Source organism: Vanessa atalanta, chromosome 7 (assembly GCF_905147765.1).
Source record: "Vanessa atalanta chromosome 7, ilVanAtal1.2, whole genome shotgun sequence".
Lineage (NCBI taxonomy): Eukaryota > Metazoa > Arthropoda > Insecta > Lepidoptera > Nymphalidae > Vanessa > Vanessa atalanta.
Window position 1 is genome coordinate 2,233,263 of NC_061877.1, and position 25,147 is coordinate 2,258,409.

Sequence of the window (25,147 nt, forward strand, 5' to 3'; positions counted from 1 at the left end):
CAAATTAGAAGTGAATTATTTATCAAGGCTGTCGAACCTTCTTATATTAAGCAACGATTTTTATAAAGAACTTTGAAGGTGTAACCCTCATTACGAAACGCATTGGAAATATTTAAGGATGAAAAAAAATTTACAGGTCGGAATAAATTTGTAATTATTAATGTTTTATGAATGAACTGAAAGTAATGTTAGATTGTAGATTGTCAGAAATAATGATAAGGTTTGGTGTGTAGAACGAACGCGTTCTCACGTGCGAGCTTGCCTGCCTTGGACGGCCTTGCCGATTTACTTTTGCTTGCTGCAATGCATTCGCTTGTTTAATGCGCGTTCCTCGACAAATAAAGGTTGCTTGCATCGACTTTATAGGTTATTTCATAAATAAATAATGTCAAAGCTTATCTGGCTGCAGATTTCCAGGTCCTGGGTTCAAGCTCAAGGACAATAAAAAGTTATAGGTTTTTTGTGTCATTTTCAGTAGTTGCCCGAATTTCGAATGTTAAGCAATCTAAATATTTCTGTACCTCGGAGGTAACGTTAAGCTATTGGTCCGCTTGAACTCTTTCCGGTCGTTTGATTTGGATTGATCCAACGGATGAAAAGAGTGAGGACATAAAATGCATCAGTACCACTACACTACACTACTACCACAGTTGTCTATTCGTAGTTGATAAAGGCCAGTATGACTTAAATCAGTCAGGAGAACATATACGTTAGAGAAAATGTTAAAACATCACTTTTTGTGTTCCAATGAAATGATACAACTAGTAGCAATTATCGTTGTTGTGCTGACGATAAAGGTATAGTTTTGACCGTTAAGTAAATTTATTTCTCGAGTTGTTTTTTTATCATCATTGTTGTGCACAATTAGATGTATTTTAGATGAAGTTTCAAAGAAAACGAATTCGTGCGACAATTGTTTGTTTGATTTATTACAATATATTATATAATTTCTGTTTGGTGATTTTTGTGTTGTATATTAAAATAGAAGTGCTATTGTTGCTGAAATTAATTCGAGTTAAATAATTTTTTTCACTTAATTTGCGACTATTGCCCTGTTTTTTATGTATACCGAATCCGATGATTTTTAATTAGGGTTCCAAATAGTGGGATTCTACGGTTCCATGTAATTGTCCCGCGAATATTGGGCTAGTATTATAATAAAGATATATCTATCTATATTTTTATAAATGTCATATATGCACATGAAAACACGAAATAATATCACATTACTTCCCGGATACATAAATTACAAACTTAATATTTGTTTTCAACCTATTTAATCAAAGCTTTTTGTTTGTATTTCAAAATGCTTAAATATAAAACATATATATTAATATAAACCTAAATATTATATTAAAAAAAGATTCATTTAGTGTTCTATGTTCTTAACAGTTCAGAGACGCCGCGTTAATATAAGCTTATGTTTCAATTATATTAAAACACAACAATTATTATATTTCGCGTTTAAATAATTAAAAAGTCCTTCATCAAAAACACTTTTGCTTACATTCCTTTAATATTAAAAAAAAAATGCATTCTTTTTCATTGAACGTTATGCATCTGTTGCTAACATTGGACACTGAGTGTTGCGCGTTTGCGACCCCGTTTCTTACTTCATAACGTTTTTTAATCTCATTTCGTATGAACACAGCGCCGTCTGTCATTGTCTAATAAATACCAACATAATCATTCACCGTCCTTGCAGTTGTTTTGATCTTATTAATTAATTTACTTGAAAGTTTCAATGGCCTTGTGATTGGAGCCAGTTTCTACGTATTGTAAATAATATGATGAATTTTATTTAATTGTTCAAATTATGATTAATTTAATTATATTTTTAATTATATGAAATAAACAGAACTTACCTTCCTCGTCCCTTTGTTGAACAAAGGAGGAAACATAGATTGCTGTTAAGGAAAATATTTAACACACATCTACGTACAAAACCACACAAACACAGTAATAGCAAGAGAAAATTCCGATCAAGTCAATTCTGAGAAAGACAATACTAGGTTCATCCCATACTAAGCTAAAGCGACGATATTAATAATAATAAATAAATATTTAATTAGTAATAAAATTGCATGTTATATAAAATTATTGTTGAGCCATTCACTCTTTGAATTGGTGAAATATATATTTACTAAATAAAAACGAACGTCGTAAATACAAAATGTATGAAACAAGAAAAGAGATCTATAAAAATATTAAAGATAAAATACAAATAAAAATGTAATGTATATGTGTGTGTAGCGATGTGTTTGGGTATGTGATTTGTTTTTTTTTATACCAACTGCCTATATCTTTAATCCAAAGGTATATTGTTTCTATTGTATTACTTTATTTACCGAAATATTTAAGATTATACAATTTCCGTTGCTGAAGCCGACCTTACAATAAAAATGCATTTATTTAAGCAATTTGATTGATATAAAAACATATTTTTGGAACGCAGTCCTTTATCCGGCTTACAATAGAGTGTACTTACAGAAATCTTCACGTAAATGAAAAAGCGTTATACCCCCTGCTCGTCCTGACCTTGTCTTCTATTTCTCTTACTCTCTCTCTCTCTCTTTTTCGCAATTTATATTGTATACGGCTTATAAAGTCATTTTGAATAATAGTTATATTTATTTTCATTGAATTTTTATTAAGCAATTTGTTTGATTGATAGATATTAATTTATTTGATCGAATCTGTCATTTAATACATAAAATAAAACGAAAGCAACTTCGTTCTTATCCGTTGTCCTACGACCACTCTTTTATTTTATTATATAGTTTGGTGGAACGGCCAAATCCAAAATTGTGCTAACTTATGCTAAGTACCTTCTGGTACTGCAAACTGCCACTACCTACTCATATTAGCCTTAGTTCGCTATGAGGCAGCCTATTATCACGTCGTTACATTTGTTTGATATATTTCGTTAAGATTGCAAAATAATTGATAAGAAGTTTTAGTACATAGTTTTCGTTCATTGGTCGAAAACCTAACCTAAAACTCACTTAGGAAATCATTCCCCGAACAGATGAACTCGTGCGTAATATTATTGCGAAATAATGATTTATCTCAAAACTATAAGGACATGGACATTTTGCATGGTGTCGTTCGACCGATTTCGGTCACGGCGCCTCTTAGGACGTATTATTATGCACAAATGTGTGTGCGATAAGACTGAAAACAGTGTACTTCCAATTTCCAAATTTCGTGCTGTTGCTGAGAATTTTTCGACAGAATAACCTAATATTTTTGACCAACGAGGCGTCAGTACAAATGGTTCATATTTATTGAAAGTTTGACGCGGTGATTACGATTGATTTATTAATTGTAAATCGATTTGGCTTAGATTACAATTATTATCTTATTTTTGTATATATATATATATATACACATTTTAATAACTGGTATAATTTAACATCTAAATAAATAAAAATAATATCAATTTTATACGTAGTCTGACACGTAGAATATTGTCATTTTTAATTGAATAGCTTTATAAGCTATTTAAAAGTAAATATAATAAGTTTTGGTATTTCATATGGTGCGAGGCTCAGATTAAATTAGTTGTAATTGAGGTTTTATCGAGTTGTAATTAAGTAATATAATATGTTCAATTATATATGCACGACTTAAAATACAAGACTAGTATTTGGGTACCAACAGATCACTAAATGTTCTGCTGCCAAAAAATTATACTTTGTTCTAGTGTGCTCCGATTTTAAGTGAGTAATCCACGGAGAACATCTGAGATACTGTGGCTTATATCATCTTGTCTGGCTTTCGACCCCTTCGACTAATTTTGAACTAATTTGCGCAAGAGATATATTAGGTCGTGTCTGTCGAAAGGTAGATGAATTCTCATAGTTCGAAGGGAAACCGACACGCTCAGAGGGAATACAGAGCACTAGCATTATTCTGCATGTCATTCAAGGGAGTCCAACGCTGATATAAACCATAAAGCCTTGATAAAGTAACCCATGGCTGTTACTAAGAAAAACCCAATTAATTTTAAAATAGGATCTACAATCGTAAAGATAGCCACTAGGACAAAGGCAAAATATTTAAGCACTACACTAACAGTGTTTCCCGAGTTGCAATTTGGTGAAAAAAACTTATAGGAATGGCGTCACTGTGTGTTTAAATAATTTTCAAGTTTAAATTTCAAAGGCTGTTTTAATTTATACATATGTTCATATGTTTAATACAAACTTAGTAGTAATACTTACAGTACGTAGTATTTAAATGTCGTATTTGAAAGTAAACTTAAATTTATCATGTCATTTCTCATAATTTGTGGATTGAAACTTTACCCAATTGACTAAATAAGGTATAGCTGATAGCTAGGGTTGCCGTCTTATAATATTTTTTTTAATGGGAACTGAGTTCATTTAACGACCAAGATATTATTTCAATAATTTTTTTTTTTTTTTCGTTTTTTACATGTCTTCAATAGTATATAATGTCAAATAAGATATTAAATAAGATATTAAAGTCTAGAGCTAAATCAATTTAAAAAAATAACGTTGAAATGCAGTCATTATTTCATATTGATGCTTGTTTTATATCATACAGGAAGTTACATGCGCAAATGCTCTGTCAACCCTCAAAAGAAAAGAGAAAATTACGATTCCATATCTTACATCATTAATGCGACGTCAAAAATGTGATCTACGCTGTCACATCCCTTGTACACGCCACGCCATCCCTGGACTCACTTACCCGTCACACACATGAATAAAATGTTTTTTTTTTTGTGTGATAAATACATGAGAAAATATGAAATTATTCTGTAAACTATAAGTTATTTATCCTAAATATAATATTGTACAGGTGGCAACCTTACAGACAGACTTTCTAATATTTTGTACACTGAATGGTGTCAGGTCGACGCCCTTCACCCATTTAGTGAGTGTAACGTTACACATGACTGACGCAATGTGTGTAGTCTAGGCACAGATCAACGTCTAGGTCTTGTCTTATGTTGGTGATTTTAGTTAGACAAGCTTTATATTTTGTATGACGATGGATTTGTTATTATTTGAAAAGGGTAGAAAGGGTATTGTTGTATTATAATATAAATGTGATGGGTTTGCTTTGTAAATCTCATACCTTTCAATGCTCTAATTACTTTAATATGTTCCCTGAGACAATGATTATTTTTTTATTAATTAATTGAATATGATGATCTTAGTTTTTGGGTGTAGTTAATAATATATTTGCAAGATTCGACACCGAGCATTGTCAAATTCGCTTTGCTCAAAATAGCGTTTTGGCGTCATATTTAAAAACTACATTTTTATTTGCTACTTTTAAAACGAATGGAAATGCATAATATGTAAGCTCTTCGGGCTTGGTTATAAAGGGGTGTTGCAATTAAAAAAAATTACAAAGTTGTCAAAAAACCGATATTAGCTAAAATGCATTTAATTAACTTCACGACTACGTTTGATTATCTTTTAAAGCTTGGCTTTAGTTGTTGCGTATGGAACACAGTTCATCGGTCAACATAATATCTATTAATTGCTACATTGACCCTTTTTTCATTAAACTTCGCATAGTCACTCCACATATGATTATTGATTACTTAATGAAGTTTACTAATACTGTAGATGCGAATGTAACTGTATGTCTGTTACATCATCACAACAGAACCGATTATAATAATTTCGTTATAATTAACTTTGCACCTGAATAAAGGCAAATTCGGTATTTGAAGTGAAAATAACCGACGCGGACTCGTATATATTCTTAAAAATAGGAAAATTTGGAGAAGGTTTGTGGCAACTCGTCACTAGGTGGTGCTGTAACGCTTACTTCTATCCAACAACCGATACCGAAGCGATTACGCCTAATGCTATAGCGTAAAACAGTACCACGTCCGCTGTTATTTTGGCTGTTGGCAACGATTCTTTTTTGCCAATTTCAGGATAACTTATTAAATATATTTAAATATATTATTAAGATACCTCGTATGTATGTAAATATATTACTAATAATAATAATTTAAGCTATATTAATGTACTTATTTATTGCAGAACTGAATTAAATAAGCAAAAAACAAAGGAAAGGTATACTCATATATTGGAAAGATTTATGCTTTCTTTTGTGTCATAATTCATCTTTCAAGAGTTCCGAAGAAACGTTCATGTGTCAGATAAAACTCTGTCACGTGTTGCTCCACACACTTTTCATATAAGGGTATACGAGTAAGCTTCAATCCCACTTCAGAAGCGATCAGGCCTTTCCCAGAAGTGACAAGAACATTTTTAACAACTTTATAAATTTTATATGCTATCTAGTATTAGAAATGTGAACGTGAGTTTTAAATTTTTTTAGTTGTTACACTTAACTAACAACCCATTATCGTGTTATTTTTCATACACTTTTGTCGGAAAAAGACAAAGGGCCACAACACTTCCTCCTAAAAGGCGAAGGCTCGGACAGACACTATTATAATTAGAAGTACATTTAACTAAATATTGACGAACGTGTAGATGTTGATTTCATTAGACATCTATAGAAAAACTTTCTTGTGATATTAGATTATAATATTTCATAAGGATAAGTGAATAATAAAATAGTTACAATAACTACCGAGTTTAAACTGTTGTTAAATATAATTTTAGAGGAAGCTAGAGGAATAGATTTATTAGTTTTTTTATTGAAGTTATGTTGACGAGCTAATGTGCTACCTGATAGTAAGTGATCACCACCGCCCATGACCAATGCGCCACCAACCTTGGGAACTAAGATGTTATGTCCTTTGTGCCTGTAGTTACTAGCTCTCTCACCCTTCAAACCGGAAAATAACTCAATATTGCTGTTTGATGGTAGAAAATCTGTTTAGTGCATACCACCAAGTAAAATTACCTTGGGTCGATATTGATTCCGATATTTTGTAAAATGTACGTTAGAACCCTTAACGTTACTACCGCGAAGCCGGGATTTCTAGTTGTTCAGCGTAAATATTATACGCTTATAAATAGGTGTCAACTTTAATTACTTTTTAAGTAAATAATATTGAGACGAAGAGTGAAGAGAAAACGAGAATCGCGCGTGGGCGTCTATTTATAACTTTTTCAATTTGCCAGCAAGGATAGTTTTAATATTTTACGAATAGATAGGTTTATTTGTGAGAAAAATGTTATTTACGCCGAAGCAAGAGTGGTTTAGGTATTCAGTTATTGGAACCGTACTTATCAATTACAAATATACTTTAAAAAACTGATTAAATTTATTATGGCATTGATAAGGCTTCACCACAATTGTCGCTTAAAAAAGGTGGTATTGATATCAAGAATCAAAAGTAAAAAATATAAATTTAAATGAAATAGATAATCTATATATTCACATCGAACATATTTTGCGGCAGCTTTGAAATCATAGCATAGTAGTTTGCTATACTGCTACAGAAGGCCGCAGAATATAACGAAGGTTTAAATAAAAATATATATTGGGTGATTCGTAAAATAAATGTTCAAAAAATACTTATGACCACTGATATTGGGTCTAAGACGCACAAAAGAACGTCACCCCTATATTTATTTTTATATTCTAAATTAATAAATAAGAATTGTTATCTATGTACAATATATATAATTGATGAATATATAAAGAATATCGTATGAATGAAGTTTATTATTGTATTTTATTACATTTCTATATATTTATATTTGAGCCGAGATGGCCCAGTAGTTAGAACGCGTCCATCTTAACTAATGATTGCTCGTTCAAACCCAGACAATCATCTCTGAATTTTCATGTGTTCCATTTTTGTTTAAATTCATCTCGTGCTCATCGGTGAAGGAAAATGTCGTTAGGAAAACTGCAATTTCAACGAAATTCTGCTATTGGAGCAGCGTGATGGAATATGTTCCAAAAACCTTCTCCTCAAAGGGAGAGGAGGCCCCGCAGTGGGAAATTTACAAGCTGTTACTGTGTATATTTATATTTTTAAATGCGTTAATTTTTCATATTCAGAAGCCTTCTATAAATGCTCTAGTAAACGATGACCTAAGCGTGTGATTCTATAATAATTACATCCACGGGTCTCTAGAGGTCAAGTTTCAGTCAATGCACTTTTATTTTGTTATTGCATATACGTTAACATCGCAAGCATGTTGACACATTATTGTATATAACTACGATCTTATATACAATGAAATAAGGTTCAAAATGTTCAACATTTTTTAAGAATCGTTTATCATAGCCGCGTGTCATTTTATTAGTGTAAATAATAATCTATTGATTATTTCCTGTCAAAAGGTCGATTCGAGTGTTGTATGAAATGGGGCTATTTATGTTATTATCGTAAACCACATGTTATTATTCTCTTTAAACGAGAATCCTTATCGGAATATCTGGTTAACAGATATTACTCTAGCGGCAAGATACGATGGCCGTTTTGACACATTAAAAAAGTGATGTGAAATGTAAATTTATTATCGATATAATATATTCAAATCTTTGTTTTTTTGCAAGTAATTTAATTCAAGTTTTTGTTGCAAGTGGTATCTGATTAAAAAGGTTTAATAAAAAAAATATAAAATAAGTTTAAGTAATATATTCGAACGAAATCAATTTAAATCAAAAATTGGAATCAGAATGAATAACTTTATAAACACATTACATACAAGAAATAAATTGATACAAAAAAAGAAACCAAAAACACGATAAGCGATATTTAATATAATTGAGAAATAATCCGTAGTAGTGCTCGTGATATCGTTTAGACTTTGAATATGAAGATTACGTATTTATTATTTTACATTATTCCCTGTAATCCCAGCCTTAGTCTATTTTTAAACAAAATAGCGCTTACTGATTTTTTTTTTTTACACCAATAGTGTGCATCCAAGTATATGTGTTATATACATATATGATTGTAATTATATATTACATAAGAACCCATATCTTTATATAAATATAATCAATAGTTATTTTCATAGAAAAAAAAAACAAAATTGAATGTTTCACAGTTTTAATTTTTTTTAATGATTAGTTAGAAAATTGTCGAGATAGGAAAACATCGTGAGGATAAGACAGCGTCGAAATTCTGCATTCTGTATTCAGTGACACCCATTATAGCTGGTCGAATAATCTCAAGTAGTATTCCTAGAATTGGTATATTTAGGCCGATATTTTACTTTAGGTTTCGTAAAATAAAATTTATAAGACCTAATGAACTGTGAAGTATATCTATATCTATATATAAATAGGGAAACTAAAACAGTTCAGTAACATTTACTCTTACTTTTGTCAACCGATTTTTTTTTTCTGTTTGGTAACAATTCTCAAGATGCAGTTTAAACGAAAAGAAAAATCTAATTGAAACATGCAAATGTGACATGATTATACTGTACTAGTCGTCGCCCGCGGCTTTACTCTCGTTTTAGGGTTTGGTTGTGTATTCCTTGAAGTTCAAGTTTGCTTCATACCAAATGTCGTCAAATTCGGTTCATTGGTTTGGCAGTGAAAGAGCGACAGACAGTTACATATTTATATATAATATTAGTATAGAAGTATATAATGAAGATATACTCTAGTCTATATATAATATACTCAATGATGATGTCCTCAAGGGAACAGCATAATATATAACAGTTCACAAGTGTTGTGTGTGTGTGTGTGTGTGTGTAATCACAGACACACTCCTTTTCCCATACTACACAGTCCTACTTCCCGACATCGGGCTTTTACTGACAGAAAAACTCAATAACACTTATACTTCTTTCAGCCGGACCTACTGTTTGAATCCATGACCTGGTGATCTACGACCTTTTAGCTACGCGTAGCTAATAGACATACAAGTCAATCACTAAGTTACGTAAAAAACTACTTACATCATTGCTTTGTATGTTAACAAATCGTATAAGCGTTTGGTTTACATATTCGTAAATAAAATTGACAAAATCCTTTCATTTTATGAGACGAAGTCACACGCTGACATGATAAGTCGACCTAAAACTGAAGTTATTTTGAAAGCGAACATTGAACCTGAACTAAAAATAATGTTTTATTAATATATGTATTTGGTTGCTCACTCTTAAATAATACATACGTATAAAGTAAGGCCTGGACTACAAGGAAACAATATGAACAATAATAATATTGTTGGAAGAGAGCCGAGATGGCCCAGTGGTTAGAACGCGTGTATCTTAACCGATGATTTCGGGTTCAAACCTAGGCAGGCACCACTGAATTTTCATGTGCTTAATTTGTGTTTATAATTCATCTCGAGCTCGGCGGTGAAGGAAAACATCGCGAGGAAACCTGCATGTGTCTAATTTCAACGAAATTCTGCCACATGTGTATTCCGCCAACCCGCATTGGAGCAGCGTGGTGGAATATGCTCCAAACCTTCTCCTCAAAGGGAGAGGAGGCCTTTAGCCCAGCAGTGGGAAAATTTACAGGCTGCTAATGTTAACGGAGGTAGAGCTTTATGCAAGCCCGTCTGGGTATCGACTACTTATTGTATTTTCTACCGCCAAACAGCAATACTTGGTATTCATGTGTTCCGGCTTAAAGGATGAGTGAGCCAATGACACTACAGGTACACATCTTGTTTCCATAAGGAATGATTAATATTTCCTGCAGAAGGTAATAATGTCTATGGAAATGGTGACCTTTTTATTGCATCGCATATGCCAGACCATCATAAAAAAAATAAGTAGGTATAGATAAAAACGTATTTATTTCATTTTTGTATTCCTGCGTGGCCTTACAATTATGTTCAATAGATTCCTGTAACGCTGTATAAAACTGTTATTACATTTTTCTTCTGTTTATCAACCATTGTTTATTGTTTGGTTGCCATTGACGAGCGTTAGCGCTATCATTATTTATTTTTTGGAAACGGCAGTAGAAAATTATATTAAGAATAATATAAAATAAATATGGTTTATTGTATTGCATACTAATAATAACATAGACCAAAATTAAGAGCATGTGTGAGTATGTGTGTGTGATGTATGTGTGTGTGTGTGTGTGTGTGTGTGTATGTGTGTGTGTGTGGCATATTTTAAATTATAGTTAATACAATTTAAAATGTACATATATATAAAATTTTAATATCTCTCATCTCATCTCTCAGTCGAAGGACGTCCACTGCTGGACATCCCCCAAAGACCGCCAAAACGACCGGTCTTGTGCATCCCGCAACCAGCGGTTTCCCGCGACCTTCACCAGGTCGTGAGACCATCTTGTGGGGGCCCTAGCCTCAGTTCTTCCAGCAATGTGCCCCGCCCACTGCCACTTAAGTGTGGCAATTCTTCGGGCTATGTCGGTGACCTTAGTCCTTCTGCGGATCACCTCATTTTTGATTCGATATTATATATGATCGAAATCATCCCATGTATGAAAAATAAAAGTAAAATCAAGTTCTTATTAAAACTGTATTTGAAATTATAGACACTTATTTAATTACATGGATACAAGAAATGATATCAGAAGGTAATTAAACATAATTCAATGTTTTTTTTTTTTATTTCTTTTCTTCGGTAGATAATGATAAATATTAATATTTGCGAAGTAAACTGTAATTACTGTTATTGAAACTCACGCGACCGTATATATAATTCAAAGGAAAATTGCAAGGAAAAGTCAGTTGAGCAAATAATTTTTAAACATTGATAATTCTAGAATTTATTATTTGTATGTATTAGGTATGTTCTTGATTTGTAAACGAAATTTTTAAACGGCGGCAAGTAATAGAAATATTCTGAAATTCATAAGTAGGCTGAATGATTGAATCAACCAACAATTATTTGTTACGTGTGTTTTATATTAACACTGTTAGTTACAAGAATCTTCTTTCTCATAGTTGGCGGCTTACGGCTTACTTTGTATATTTTTTTAGAGTGGGTTGTCGCGCTGGCAAGTTGGCCTTTTGTTGGTAAGTGGTCACCAACGCCCATAAACATTGGCGATGTGCATGTACACAGACTCAACTCAGTCTTCAAATCGGAACACACCAATATTAAGTATTGCTGAGTGGATGGTATTTACCCAGACGGACTTGTACAGAGTCCTATCAACGGCTAAATAGTAATTTCTATTGGAGATGGTAACCATTTTCCACCATTTATAAAAATGAAGACTTTTCGGTTGTTTAAATAAGGGTACTTACTGAAGTTCAACTTAACGGCTGGACCAATTTTGAGGATTTTTTTATTGTATTTGAGTTCTAAAATAAATCTAAAATGTCCAACGACTTTTTAGATTGTGAGCGTGACGCTGCGAACAGGTTTAAGGATTTTTATAACAAAACAAAACTATTGTTCCAATCACACTGTATGTGCTCAAATTGTGACACTTGGTGAGCGCAAATCGTGTATGGGTTGTGTTTGAGTAAAATATTATCGTAAACTGTTATAATTTTATGTAAATTTTTAAAATACAAAAACAGAAACACCTGTGTTAGCTCAGAAGTGTATCCATCCGCATACAATTTATAAGCAGTAGTTTTGTTTAAAGCTAATTTTGCCAAAGATAATTTTATTATTTTCAAATAAGTAGGCAGAACAGGCTGTAAAAATATAGCATGGTTACCCTGATATCGTCAAAGTGTCACTTTCTGTGGCATCCAAGACGTTATGTCCCATTACAGTATTCTTGTTTAATAAACCAGAACAGACCTGTTGTTGGGCGTTAGAAGTCTATTCAGTTTTATTTAAGTTTCAAATAAAAGACTTACATTGTGTGGCGCATTTGGTGACTTCGAAGGATCTTTATCTGCTAACAAATAAATTGGGAACTGCTTCAATGTAACTTCTTTGAATATGACTGCCTCCTTCGTCTAATTGATATACCGTAGCTAGGTAGCAGAACCCGTGGCATTCTAATTAAATAGAGCTGAGTCAAGTCAAGTGAGGACAACAATAAGTTATTGGGAATTTCTGTTGAGAAATTCCTAGTAGCGCGAAGTTTGCAGTTTGGTTTTCCATTGAATCATGAAAGTGAAAGAAAAGTGAGTGAGCTTTAATATATCTCGCACAGTTGGGTAGACGTGCTCGCTCGCGAATAGCCGTCGTGAAATAAGTCAGAAGAACATCAGGACATCAGTAACACTATAAATATAATAATATTCTGTTGCGAAATAAATATACCCTGTAATATGTTTTGGTCTGACTGTAATAACCGACCTAATTAAAGAGGTACATTATCGAATCTCAATCTATCAATCAGCTTCATTAACTATTGATCCCAAAAAAATATCCAAGATAATCTTGTTTGTTGGCTTCTAGTTACGTATGAGTTGCTGTTGCGAGGAATATGAGTGACCTCTTACAAATGAGTGTGAAGCACTTATACACTGAAAATGTTCCAAAAATGCTAAGATGTTGAATAGTTTTATTATTGTCGAATCTTGATTAGAAAACGATGTATGTATGTATTCTTAACTAGCGGTTATTTGAAATGTCCAGTTCAGTCCGAGCTTTAACTTTATGTGTGCGCAATGGCGCAATCTTTGCATGATTGTATTTAGAGCGACCGTTAGACTAAATGTATATTAAACGCCTTCGCCATAGGCAGGACCTGACGTCAGTGACATTTTCACTCGCTCCTTGTAACGCAATACATGTTCCTTTAAATGTCAAGCAATTTGTTAATTTGTACATTTTGATTGAATATCAATTATAATAATAATATTATTGTTGTTTTTTTTTAAGAAAGGTTAAAAAATACGTAAGTTTAAGAGACACGTGTAGTACGTCGCGGGTTCCGGGTTTTCAAGTGTAAATTTTGTGTAAATTACAGCGCTGATTTCTTATTCTACAATATCAAAATCCTAGACCATTCCTTTATTTGCTTTTAAAGAACTTCAGTTATAAACGACCCTGGCTGTCCATAGTGAAGTTGCCTCATTTATTAAGCTCTAGCTTCTCTAACAAGACAAGACGACTATATCGAAAAATATTTACTTAAACACTTATACTTGTTATTTAACTTAACTATAAGTATAATTATTCAAAATGGAGTTTGATGATGAATAATTCGATTATTTGGAAAACAATATATTACATTTTGCATTTAAATCTGATCACAGGGTCAAACATTTGACTTTTACACAAAAAGAGTGTTGAATTTTTTATTTTATATCTTACATTGTTGGTGATAAAGTGCTTACTGACTAACTCGATCACTGCAACCCTGAACTACAAATATTGTATTCCAATTGACATCAAACCACTGAAAACCATTCTCACTATTGGTTTGAAGCCCACCATGAACACAATTTTTAAACGCGGAATAAATAGGCAAGGGTCTTCGGTCCCTAAATGTATCCAATCACCTAGTAATTAGTGGCCCACATAAGTAGGCCGCAAAACAATCGGGCGTCACAGTAGCTAAAAAAAATCGGTGTGGGTGTCGCTAATTTACTAAGTATTCTGGCTCATTCTGGCTTCATATGGATAGCCGCGTAAATGCATTTTCCAATGAGGTAAAGCGGCTGTTTACGACCCACCTCCCGATATTTTGACATATTCAGTCGAACTACAAATTATTTAGATTTGGATAAGATTCATAGTATTTTACGTAGATAATATTATGAACCGTGTAAAACCTTTAATGACGTACTTGCTGATCATATCTTAACTTTATTGTGTGTGCTTATAAATATAATTTTGATATGCAATCGACAAATTCAATACCTACTTCGGTATATTTTAAAAAATAATCGAAATCTCTCTTGATTTATAGTGCTTTGTTTTTGTAAACAATAATTGCATCGATAATAATTAGTACTATCTTAATGTTTTATAAATATGAATATTTGCAGTGTTTTATCTTAGGAGTACCACAAGGGTCCCATTTAGGTCACATTTTTATCTCGATACTTTTTTATAAGTAATTTGTTATTATAAAAATAAATAAGTCAATACAGTTCAACCTAATTATGATATTTCGAAATGTATATTTCTACAAGTAACTGTAATAACAAAGGCCTTTGTTTAAATTTTTGGATAGAAAATTCTTCCTGGGCTGTTTCCTCTCCTCTTAAGGAGAACGTAGGGATCTAATTTTATTATTCTGTTCCAATGCGACTTGTTAAACACACATGTGGCAGAATTCAATTGTGATATAGCAAAGGATTCAATAATCTTATTAAATTTTATATTATATACTGAATTAATACTAATTTTGTGGTTCAGACAGATTTGAATAGATCCACTTCTCAATCTGTGTATGAGATAAGTTGATTAGGGGTTTATTTGAGGCAAGCTAATGAGTATAATTAATATTTTGCTTGGAATGTAGAAGGGATATGAAATGATACACAAAAATCACTGTTTATCACTTTTTTATAATTTATTTTCACAACATTTTTTTATTTAGTTTTCTGTAAAATTTACAATAGCTTAAAACTCTTCACAAATATATAGTAATCATTATGTAACCCAACAACAGCGTGTTCACGCTTCTCGTTACACGAAACAGGCAACTCGGAAGAGAAAAAAATAATAACTACAAATGTAAATATATTTGATAAAACTAATTAATAAGCTTATACAACTTAAGGCTTTATGTACTAGCGTCCCCTTAATTAGAGAGTCCGTTTGTCGCGAGATCGCTTTTAACATATGAGCGAGGATCGCAACATGGCGCTGTAGTAGTACGTGTACGGACAGCAACAAAAAACAATTCATTTTTTATTCCATAAGTATTTTTAATAAACTCTCTTTATTCAAATCGAAGTGATTTTGGTCGCTGCTCGTACACTGAGTATATCATGAGCCAAATATAAAATTGATCAATTATTAAAATTAAAAGATTTGCGTTTAAAATTTAAGCCTTTTTTGTGATTTCAATATAATATTTGACTCAAGATAAATGTACTAAATTTTACATTAAATCAACAACTAGTGTAATATTAAACGAATAAACGATCTGTATGTTTTCACGTCTTTACTCAAATGCTCTTTGAATAAACATTTTTTTGTTCTTCACACTATAAAAGACTTTTTGTTCTTTAAACGTGATCGGTTTTATTTACGTAATATCGACGTCATTAGTTACATCGGTTTGACGTACGCCACGCGAATGTGGAATAAAATTGTTTTTAATCCTGTTATTATTAATTTAATAGGTATTGTTGGAAGAATGTTATTCCTCATTACTTTAGATATAATATTTAAATTTATATGATAATATAATTTGTAGTTTATGAATGAGTCAAATTTTAACATTAGTCAACCGAATGACTGTTTCCTATATGAATTCAAATTAAATTTATGTAATCGTTTAATACCCCATTATTGTTGAATTAATGTAACTAATAACAACGCTTATAATTTAAGACGCTTGTGTGATTATTTCTGTTTTGTTTAAAATCCAGTACGTTTCATAAAATCAAAGAATTTCACAAATCAAAAACTACTTAATATTAAACTTTAATATAAGGATTTATTAAACAGTTTCAGTTTCTGAAACGTTGATCAAAGTCAGATTAACTAATTTGGCTTAACTGAACGCTCAATGGTCGCTTATCGCGTCAACATTTGCCATCGACGTAATTGATTTGATTTTTTTACAGCGTTTCAGAAACTGGAAGTTACCGAATGTCCCTGTTGACGTCTATCGATAGTTAAAATTATTTTTAACGACTGAATAAGAACAAATTATACATAATTTTCGTCGTTTTAAAATAACGTTCAAGTTTAACACACAAGCGTCAACGACCAATTCATAGAAAACATTAAATGATACATTACTTTAAGGCTAGCTGAAAACTGTTGGTAACTACGGAAAAATAAAAACCTATTCTATATTGCAATGTCTCTCAATAAAATATATAAACATTAGACCGTCAGTGGAAACTATAAATCACAAAACTTTTACTGGTAAAAACATGAATATGACCTCCGCGTACAATCGGTTATATTTCAAAGTAATTACTGAAATTAACATTAAAAATTAACCGACAAATTAATTTCTAGATTTATATTTCGTTATGTAAGTACAATTTTAAGATTTATAATTACACAAATGTATATTAAGGAAGCTTCATCGTTCGTATAAGGAGGTAGTTAATAGTTAACGCCAATAGCTGATCTACTTTTTAATCACAGATTAACGGATTTAATTTCACAAGTTATAACTTTATTTATCAATTAATAATAACGTCTTAGAGCTAGCAACACTGCGGGAAAAATCGCTTGGTTTTATTTACGCGCTCTTGTTATGTACACGCACACGCTATTCAAAATTCGTACGATAATGTGGTTTGAATTAGGCGCTGCAGACGCACACTGTGGAAAATTAAAAATGGCTTTTATAAATGTCGCAACTGACATATATTTTTTAATTACTTTATAGGTTAAATTAAACTGTATTACAAAATAAATTTTGCACTAACTATTTAAACTATTACTTTTTTTTGCAAGGTCGAAAGTTCATGTTGATCAAGCTTCACATGGATATAGTTGAACCTATAACAAATAATGCTGGCAGTTATGCCATTAAGGCCGCCAGGATTGATCCGAAAATATCATCTTTTTTTGAGTTATTTAGTATAAGTAATAATAATTTTAATAGTAGAACTTTATATTATATATATATTTTTTTATTAATTTGTATTTCGGAATTAAGAATAAAATCATTAGGTTTTGAACCTGTACTTCTTTTTAACTATCTTTTTTAAAAAAAGTATTTTTTTGGAGATCTGAATTTAATTTTAATTTTTAAACAAATTATTTAAAAAAAAATTATTATTTTTTAGCCGTATATATTTATGCAAAATTTTACAGCATAATCTTTAGTAAAAAAAAAGTTATCGATTTTTTTTTATCCGAAACAAAAATCGATTTTCCAGTCAATTGGGCGCGAAAATAAAAATCACGCGATATTTTCCCTCAGTCAGGCTTTTACCCTTACCCATCTTAATATACCTTGTGAAATTAAACCTTTATAAGTAGACAATAAAAAAGATTTAAAAAACTTGTCGAATCACAACTTAGACGCCTGTCTCGATACGAATAACGAGTGACAATAAACATTCGATCACTCTAAATAATGGAATATAGATTAATTTTCATATAATATTATGTACTGCATTTATATCTAAGTACAACTGTCGAAAATATAAGTGAGTTTCATATCAAAAATGGATGTGATGACGTCCATACTTTTGAAGTGATATATTTGTAATTTTTTTACTAGTACAAGATCGATACTAAGATTTTTTTTTCTCACTAAAAGTATGGATATACATTGTTTTAAATGATAACTGAATTGATACACAAATGCGACTTCGAAGAAAATCATTTCGACATAAATTTCGAAGGCTAATAAAAATGAGATCTTAAATTTTGGTTCGTTAGTGAGCAATTCTGAAATTCGTTCATTCAAATCATTGTTCCGAAGTTATTAGACGATAAAACTACAAGCAGATTGTACTTGATTACCCCGGATACGTACAGCTTACACGAAAAACGATTTATTTAACATACACTTTGTTATATATTATATAATACGCATTGGCAACTATATAAGACATGGAACGGACACTTTCATTCGTATAACTATATATAATTAAAATACAACAATATAATATATCTCTATTGAATTTAACTATATAATAATGTTTATGTAATATTTATATAATGATCGACAACATTACATTAATTCTAAAACAATTAAATCACATTTTCTTCATACAATCTACTGTTGTATTGAGACGTAATTAAAAAAGATTTCTATGTATGTACTCTGTTAGCTAAACTCTACTACATGTAAATGTTCTTAAAATATTTATATGGTGTATTAATATTAAGAGTGGACTTTAATATTGTACACACCTTAGTTATATTTTTTTTTTTGTATTTTTTTTTAAATATATTTTTTTTTAATATAATGTTTATAATTATCTTACTTTGTTACTTCGTATGCCAAGCCGTATACAATACTAGAGCAATCACGAAACAGTATACATACAATTTTTCTGATTAATAAATATAATAGTAAAATAGGTATATTTTAGTTATATCATACCGAGGAGCGGAACCTTCTGACCTATGTATGTAATGAATTCGTTCGAAGCGGTTTGCGAATATACGAGTACGTAACTCCGCGTCCGACTATAATTACTTTCAATATATTTATTTTTTACAATATCATATCGAATGTTTTTTTTTTCTAAAGGCCATTTCATAGGACATTATTTATTTAGGTCTGAGCCGAAACTACTTTAAAGTAAAAACTTTTTTTTTAATTTTGATTTCCGGGAACGCCTGCGCTCATCTTTCTCGTGATCCTTGTATCTTTCTCAGTCTATTTCCGCGGTTCTGTTTGAGAGAGACATGCCACTACTTTATGGAAACAATCTTTACATACGAAGCTTAAAAATAAGTAACTAGTCTTTTAAAAGGCAGACCACCGACTTGGCTTTACATCCTAACATCGCGTACACCGTCGCGTGAAAATAATTTTCGTACTGCTAACATATTAATGTATCAACACGAAAGGAGTACGACTAGAAATTACCTCACGTCTTGACTCTACACCGAGCGCTGATAATATGTAAGGAGGTTTTGTAGCTTGATACTTTATGATTGGCAAATACGAATGTTGTCATTGTCCAGGAAATAAGACACGTGACGTCACTAGAGGCGAGCGATTACGGAACGATCACGTTAGTTTGCCGCATCACGAATTGACGAAAATTGATCAAAGTAGAGTGAGCAACATCGAATTGACGCAGAGCGAGTCGTCTCCTCCGCCCGAGAGCGCTCCGACCGCGCTCGCTTCTCACGAAATAATACCTCGGTCGCACAGATCGAAAGGATACGAAGCGCGAAATCTCACATTATATACAATCGTACGCGTTTACATAGCGTCGAATCATACATATACATATACCTTTATATTATATACATTTGGCACTAAATTCATCGTGGATCGACTGCGAAGGAGAGGTCGGGCGGGCGCGGGGTCGGCGGTCACGCCGGGCACAGCGCGGGCCGGTAGCACTCGCAGCACGCGGCGCTGGCGCACGCGGCGCACGCGGCGCAGGCGGCGCACGCCGCGCACACGCACACGTAGTAGCCGGCGGGCGGCAGCGCGGCCACGGCCGGCATCAGCAGCGGCGCACGCGCGCACAGCTCGCGACACGCTAGGGCCTCGATCAGCGCCAGCGTCTGCCGCCGCTCGTGCCCCATCAGGCAGACGGTCGACTCCCGTACTACGCTATGCAGCAGCGTCAGGTACCTGTTACGGGAGATTGTTTTGTTAAGCAGTCGTTTTTTTTGCTGATAGCTTTATTGATTTCTTATTTATAGAAAATAGATTATACTATATATATTTTACCTGTGCTTTAGCGCCTCCTCGTCTCGACCAACGAAGTGGTTCCGTAAGTAAGCCTCCAACTTCGCACGCTGCTGACCGAGTTCCGGAAAGTCTATAAAGAATCTTGAGCACATGTAGCGTTCAAGGGTTTTGATCTTGTCCGGTCGTGCCGGCCGGTATCCTTTGGCCAAAAGTGCACAATACTTTAAAAGACCGCCTCCGCGTATTTCTTCTGGTTGCCGCGTGGCGATCAACTTCTCTGATAAATGCATGAGTGCCTCACTGAAGTCACCAAATACAGATTCACCGACGACGGTCGGATAGAAGTTTTCTCCAATAGGAAGTTGAGCGCATTCATGGAATGCGAGTAGAGAGTCCAAAGCAATTTGGAACGAATCAACTGAGAATTCGAACTGCCGACGCATTGTATCAACAAACTTCAGTTCTACTGATTTGTGACCACGCGAATTTCCCAGTGAAATTAATGACCAACGGTCACCGTCTGAGTTGACTCTGACCATTTTTGAAACGTAGGCTTCTTTTAACCCAGCCGGCGCGACGCGTCGACGAGGGTTCGTGGCCGGGAGAAGAGTTGAAAGATGTCCAAGAACTGCAGCCTTGACGCGATCACAGTGACGTGCCGTCGGTAGCTCCGCAGTGAAAATAAGGTCGATGTCGGAATAAGGTTGCGGGCGATCGGCTAAGACGTGACTAGCGGCGCCACCGTTGAGACGTACGTCTCGGACTGCGACCCCTGCACCGCCTTCAGTTTGAGCGGCTTCGAGACGAGCCCGTACGCCCGCCACCAGCTCGCGCAGTCGGATGTGAAGAGTTGGGAAGTTGCCTCGGCCGTGTATAGAGACAACTTCATCCATAACATCGTTAAGCCTTCGTACTTGCTCATAACTGAGCACAGCGTGGCGCTCACCACCGCCGCAGCCTTCTTCTGAAGAGGTGTAGCTCGACTCGCTCTGTAACAAAACAGAAATAACATTTTAAATCGGCAACATTGGTTTATTTATAGCAGTGAACATTTACGAATATTAAAAAAAAAGTCGGATGTTGAACTACCGTTTAACTTAATATGGAATAACTGGTTTAAATTCGTGAGTCATAAAATATTTTGTGAAGTTATTATTTCATTGTTTGTCCAAAAAATATCATTCATAGGCGGTTTGGCGATGTTGTTACGGCTTATGATTTATGACGTCATTGAGTTGTAAATAAAATTGACCAATGTATCTGCTATAATTGTTTGTATACATTGGTTTCTTTTTTTAAGAATATGTTGTTTTTGATTGGAATTTTGTTCTACATGAATTGTAACCTGTTTGTTTGGATGGAAATGCATACCATTTTGGCGTTTTGCATTCATTGGATCATCATAAGTAATTATAAAATAATGAGTGCTCTCTCTAGTTAGGTTTTCATTTGTAATTATTCTACCGACCTTGCTCGATATTACGGATAATGCTTAATAAATTCATTACTCAACCTTGTAAATAATAAATTTATTATTAATTGAATAACCAATATACTTTTAGATCATGTTTATTTCATAAATAATACTCCACTTTTATCATTATTACAGCTTAATTCTTTACACTTAAATAATAATTGATAATTACTCTCAAATTGCTTTAAGGAAAATAATACAAGGATGAAATATAAAAAAAGGCCAACACTGGACAGTATCGAATCTCGTCCTAAATATCTTCATAATTTAAAATATGTCGCTTGAAGGTCGAGTTCGCGTTATGATTACGCAATCCAAGAATAAGTTTAATAGGTGAATTTCTTTTCAATGTCATAATATGTAATATTGTAAGCCTTGGCCTCTAATTTAATCGAGTTATTTACATTGATAAGTATTGGTAGTATATTATCTTGATAATCTAATTATTATACTTTTAGATTTGTACACATCGAGACGTATTAACATGAGTGTATTAATCACCGTTTATTTGAATGCGAATCAACTACGAAGGAAAAAAGCTGTGTAATTGATTTTTTTTTTATATCAGAATACTGGCATATATATGTTCACTTCTACCTAAAAATGATGGCATTTTTAACCATGGTATCTCAAATGAAATATTCCTTCTGCCGGTAATTAAGTGTAATTACAGGAATTTCTATATAAGAACGTTAGTTTTATGAGAAAAAATACCTTCGTAATTCGAAAATTATACAACCAGACATTATGCAGTGTTGTAATTATAATAATATTTAGGATGGCAATGGATCGAAATGATACATCTCCGAAGCAAAAAGTAGTCGTATTTGCAAGCCAGTCCTTACATAAATCTGGACCTATTTGACTAAATAAGTGCAAAGGTATTTCACAAGGCTATGCGCATCTGCCTCAACGAGGTCACATGAATCATTCGTGAAACTAAAGCTATTTACTTCAAAACATTTGTTGTTATTTGCGTCAAAACTTATCAAAAAATTGCACTTCGATTGACTTCGATTGAATTTAAATTTAGAATTCGTAGGCGAAGCGGAAGAGGGTGAATGTTAGGTAAAAATGTGGTACTTTTTCAGGAGATAAAAGGTTCGGTTTTTTGATGGAACAATATAAAACAGCTATGATTAAAATTTACCATTATTTCAAAACCATTTTGTTATAACTTTTAGTTAAAACAAAATGGTTTTGAAATAATGGTAAATTTTTAGGGTATTCTTAATTACGATTATGGACAATGATCTTCTTAATTCAGGCTAAGTAATTATAAAAGGGTAAAAAAATATCTTTTATTATTGTAAAATCTGTTCTCAGAAATGATAAGCAGAATGAAGTGAAGAATGTAGGTTACTTGAGCGACCTTTGATAAAAATGACATTCATTCGATTTTCAAGATAAAATGTACAAACAGACAGTTTTTTATTTTTTTAACCGAGTTAGATTTTTTTATTCTGAATAAATACTGAATACTCATTGGTCAGCTATTGCGTCATCGTCTGCAGTCGACCAATGACCATTTAGATAAACGTCAAGTAAAGTTAAATTTGCTTAGGTAGGATTACGTGATTATATTTGTTTAATCTATATTTATGAATGAGGAGATGTTGTTTTTTGTATTGAATAACGGAAAAAAACTACGTACCCGATATACATATAACTTATACCAGAGATGCAGCGAGTTCGCAAATTTTAGAATATAATTTTATCATAAGTAGATGTCCTTTGCAGTTTCACCGGCTTGAAATTCTGACTAATGAGGTGAAAAGCGTACAATTCGTGCTCTTGTCAAATATATAATATTCTTACATCCTCGGGTAAATTATTATGTACGTGTAGACACGAATGAAGTCGCGGGTATGGCAAAAGCAAGTTCTAAAAATAGTTTCGCTTATCACGCAAACTAAATTGGGTGAAGGACCTACTGTGAGCGTTTATAAATAAATGTCACACTGGTCACTTTGTACGTAAAATATGATATTAACTTTTATTTCTACATCGGATACTAGTTGATATATTTAAAAAAAACTTACTATCTTAAGAATCAATTTTAATGTAAAGGATATTTCATACGCTAATGGTGTTATTGCTGCAGGCACTGACAGGCCATGATGGCTCATGATGATGCAGTATAAATAAAATAAAATCAGTAAGTTTGCACAGTTTACGATACATTAGTAAAACAACATAATATTTTTTGTTTTAGACTGAAACATGTTCAAAAATGTCGAGAGTGCTTAGCATACACTCTATAGCTATCGACACTGTTTCTTATCAGACACTACATACCATTTTAAAGGGAATTTATTAACAATCATTATCGACATCAATTCTATTATAACTATTCTTTATTTGAATACATAGTATTTTAATTACAAGTGTGACATTAACAACATAGCAGCAGTAAAGTATCGTAATTTTTCACATTTTTCTTATGACTAATGACGATTTTATACGTAGTGTAATGACGTAAATACAATGCAAGTGCAGATTTAAAGGCTGACGTCTAAGAATGGACAAGTAAAATGAAGCCGGAAGACTGACAAGTAAGTGTAGAAATAGCAAGGGATTTACATGCTGAATGGACTTATGGACATGTCTTGTGTCTTGTGTAATAACGCTTTATAAGGTTCCGCACCCAAAGGGTAAAACGGGACCCTATTATTAAGACTCCGCTGTCCGTCCGTCTGTGATAGGTAGACAGTTGATATTTTCACAGATGATGTATTACTGTTGCCGCTATAACATGAAATACTAAAAAAAACGGGATAAAAAATTTTTTTAAGGCCCATACAACAGACATGATATTTTGGCCATTTTTATTGAAAGTGGTAAGGAACCCTAGGGCGCTAGTCCGACTCGTACTTGTAACAGGTCGCGAGTTTTGGGATTTAAATCGTATAATGCCTTTTCTGTCAAAGAAATTATCAGTGGCAGTCCGGAGCTAGACAGTTACACTCAGGTTATTCGAAAAGCGTTGGTCCTTTGGAATCTATTCCCAGACGTATCGGATAGCAGTCTCATTGGACTATTAGAGTGAGACAGCAGAGTTTTCCTGTGTTTGCCACATTGTCATCAATCTGCAAAATTGCAATTTTTTACACTAGCAATATATCGATATTGTATTTCATCATAATTTATGAGCAAATACGACTACGGTAGACTAGGAAGACTAGATAAGTAAGGATTTGTAAAAACTTTAGAATAAGGGTGCATTAAAAGTTTATATTTTGCGTTGCGTTTAAACATGTACAGAAGTTTTTGGTTTTCGTAGACAAAAACCTTTGATGGTGTTCATCACAATCAGATGAATAGTTTAGGAGCGCATACGGGCCCAATGTACGAATATAATTTTTTGTTTACAAGGTTTAGAGTAAAGCGCCTAGCGAGTGTAGC

General features: G+C 32.9%; 1 protein-coding gene across 3 annotated transcripts in view; it reads right to left on the reverse strand.

The window, feature by feature from the left end:
* Positions 1 to 15,287: 15,287 nt before the first annotated feature.
* LOC125065083 (terminal nucleotidyltransferase 5C-like) overlaps positions 15,288 to 25,147 on the reverse strand; it is a 218,054-nt gene continuing 208,194 nt past the window's right edge. For 2 of the 3 annotated variants that reach the window (XM_047672503.1, XM_047672505.1), the window contains 2 exons: positions 20,308 to 21,257; positions 15,288 to 20,208 (listed from right to left, as the gene is read on the reverse strand). In XM_047672503.1, the coding sequence (XP_047528459.1) occupies positions 19,941 to 20,208; positions 20,308 to 21,257 (1,218 nt within the window). In that variant the 3' untranslated portion in view covers positions 15,288 to 19,940. The remainder of the gene's footprint in view (positions 20,209 to 20,307; positions 21,258 to 25,147) is intronic. The other variant, XM_047672504.1, reaches the window with a different exon arrangement.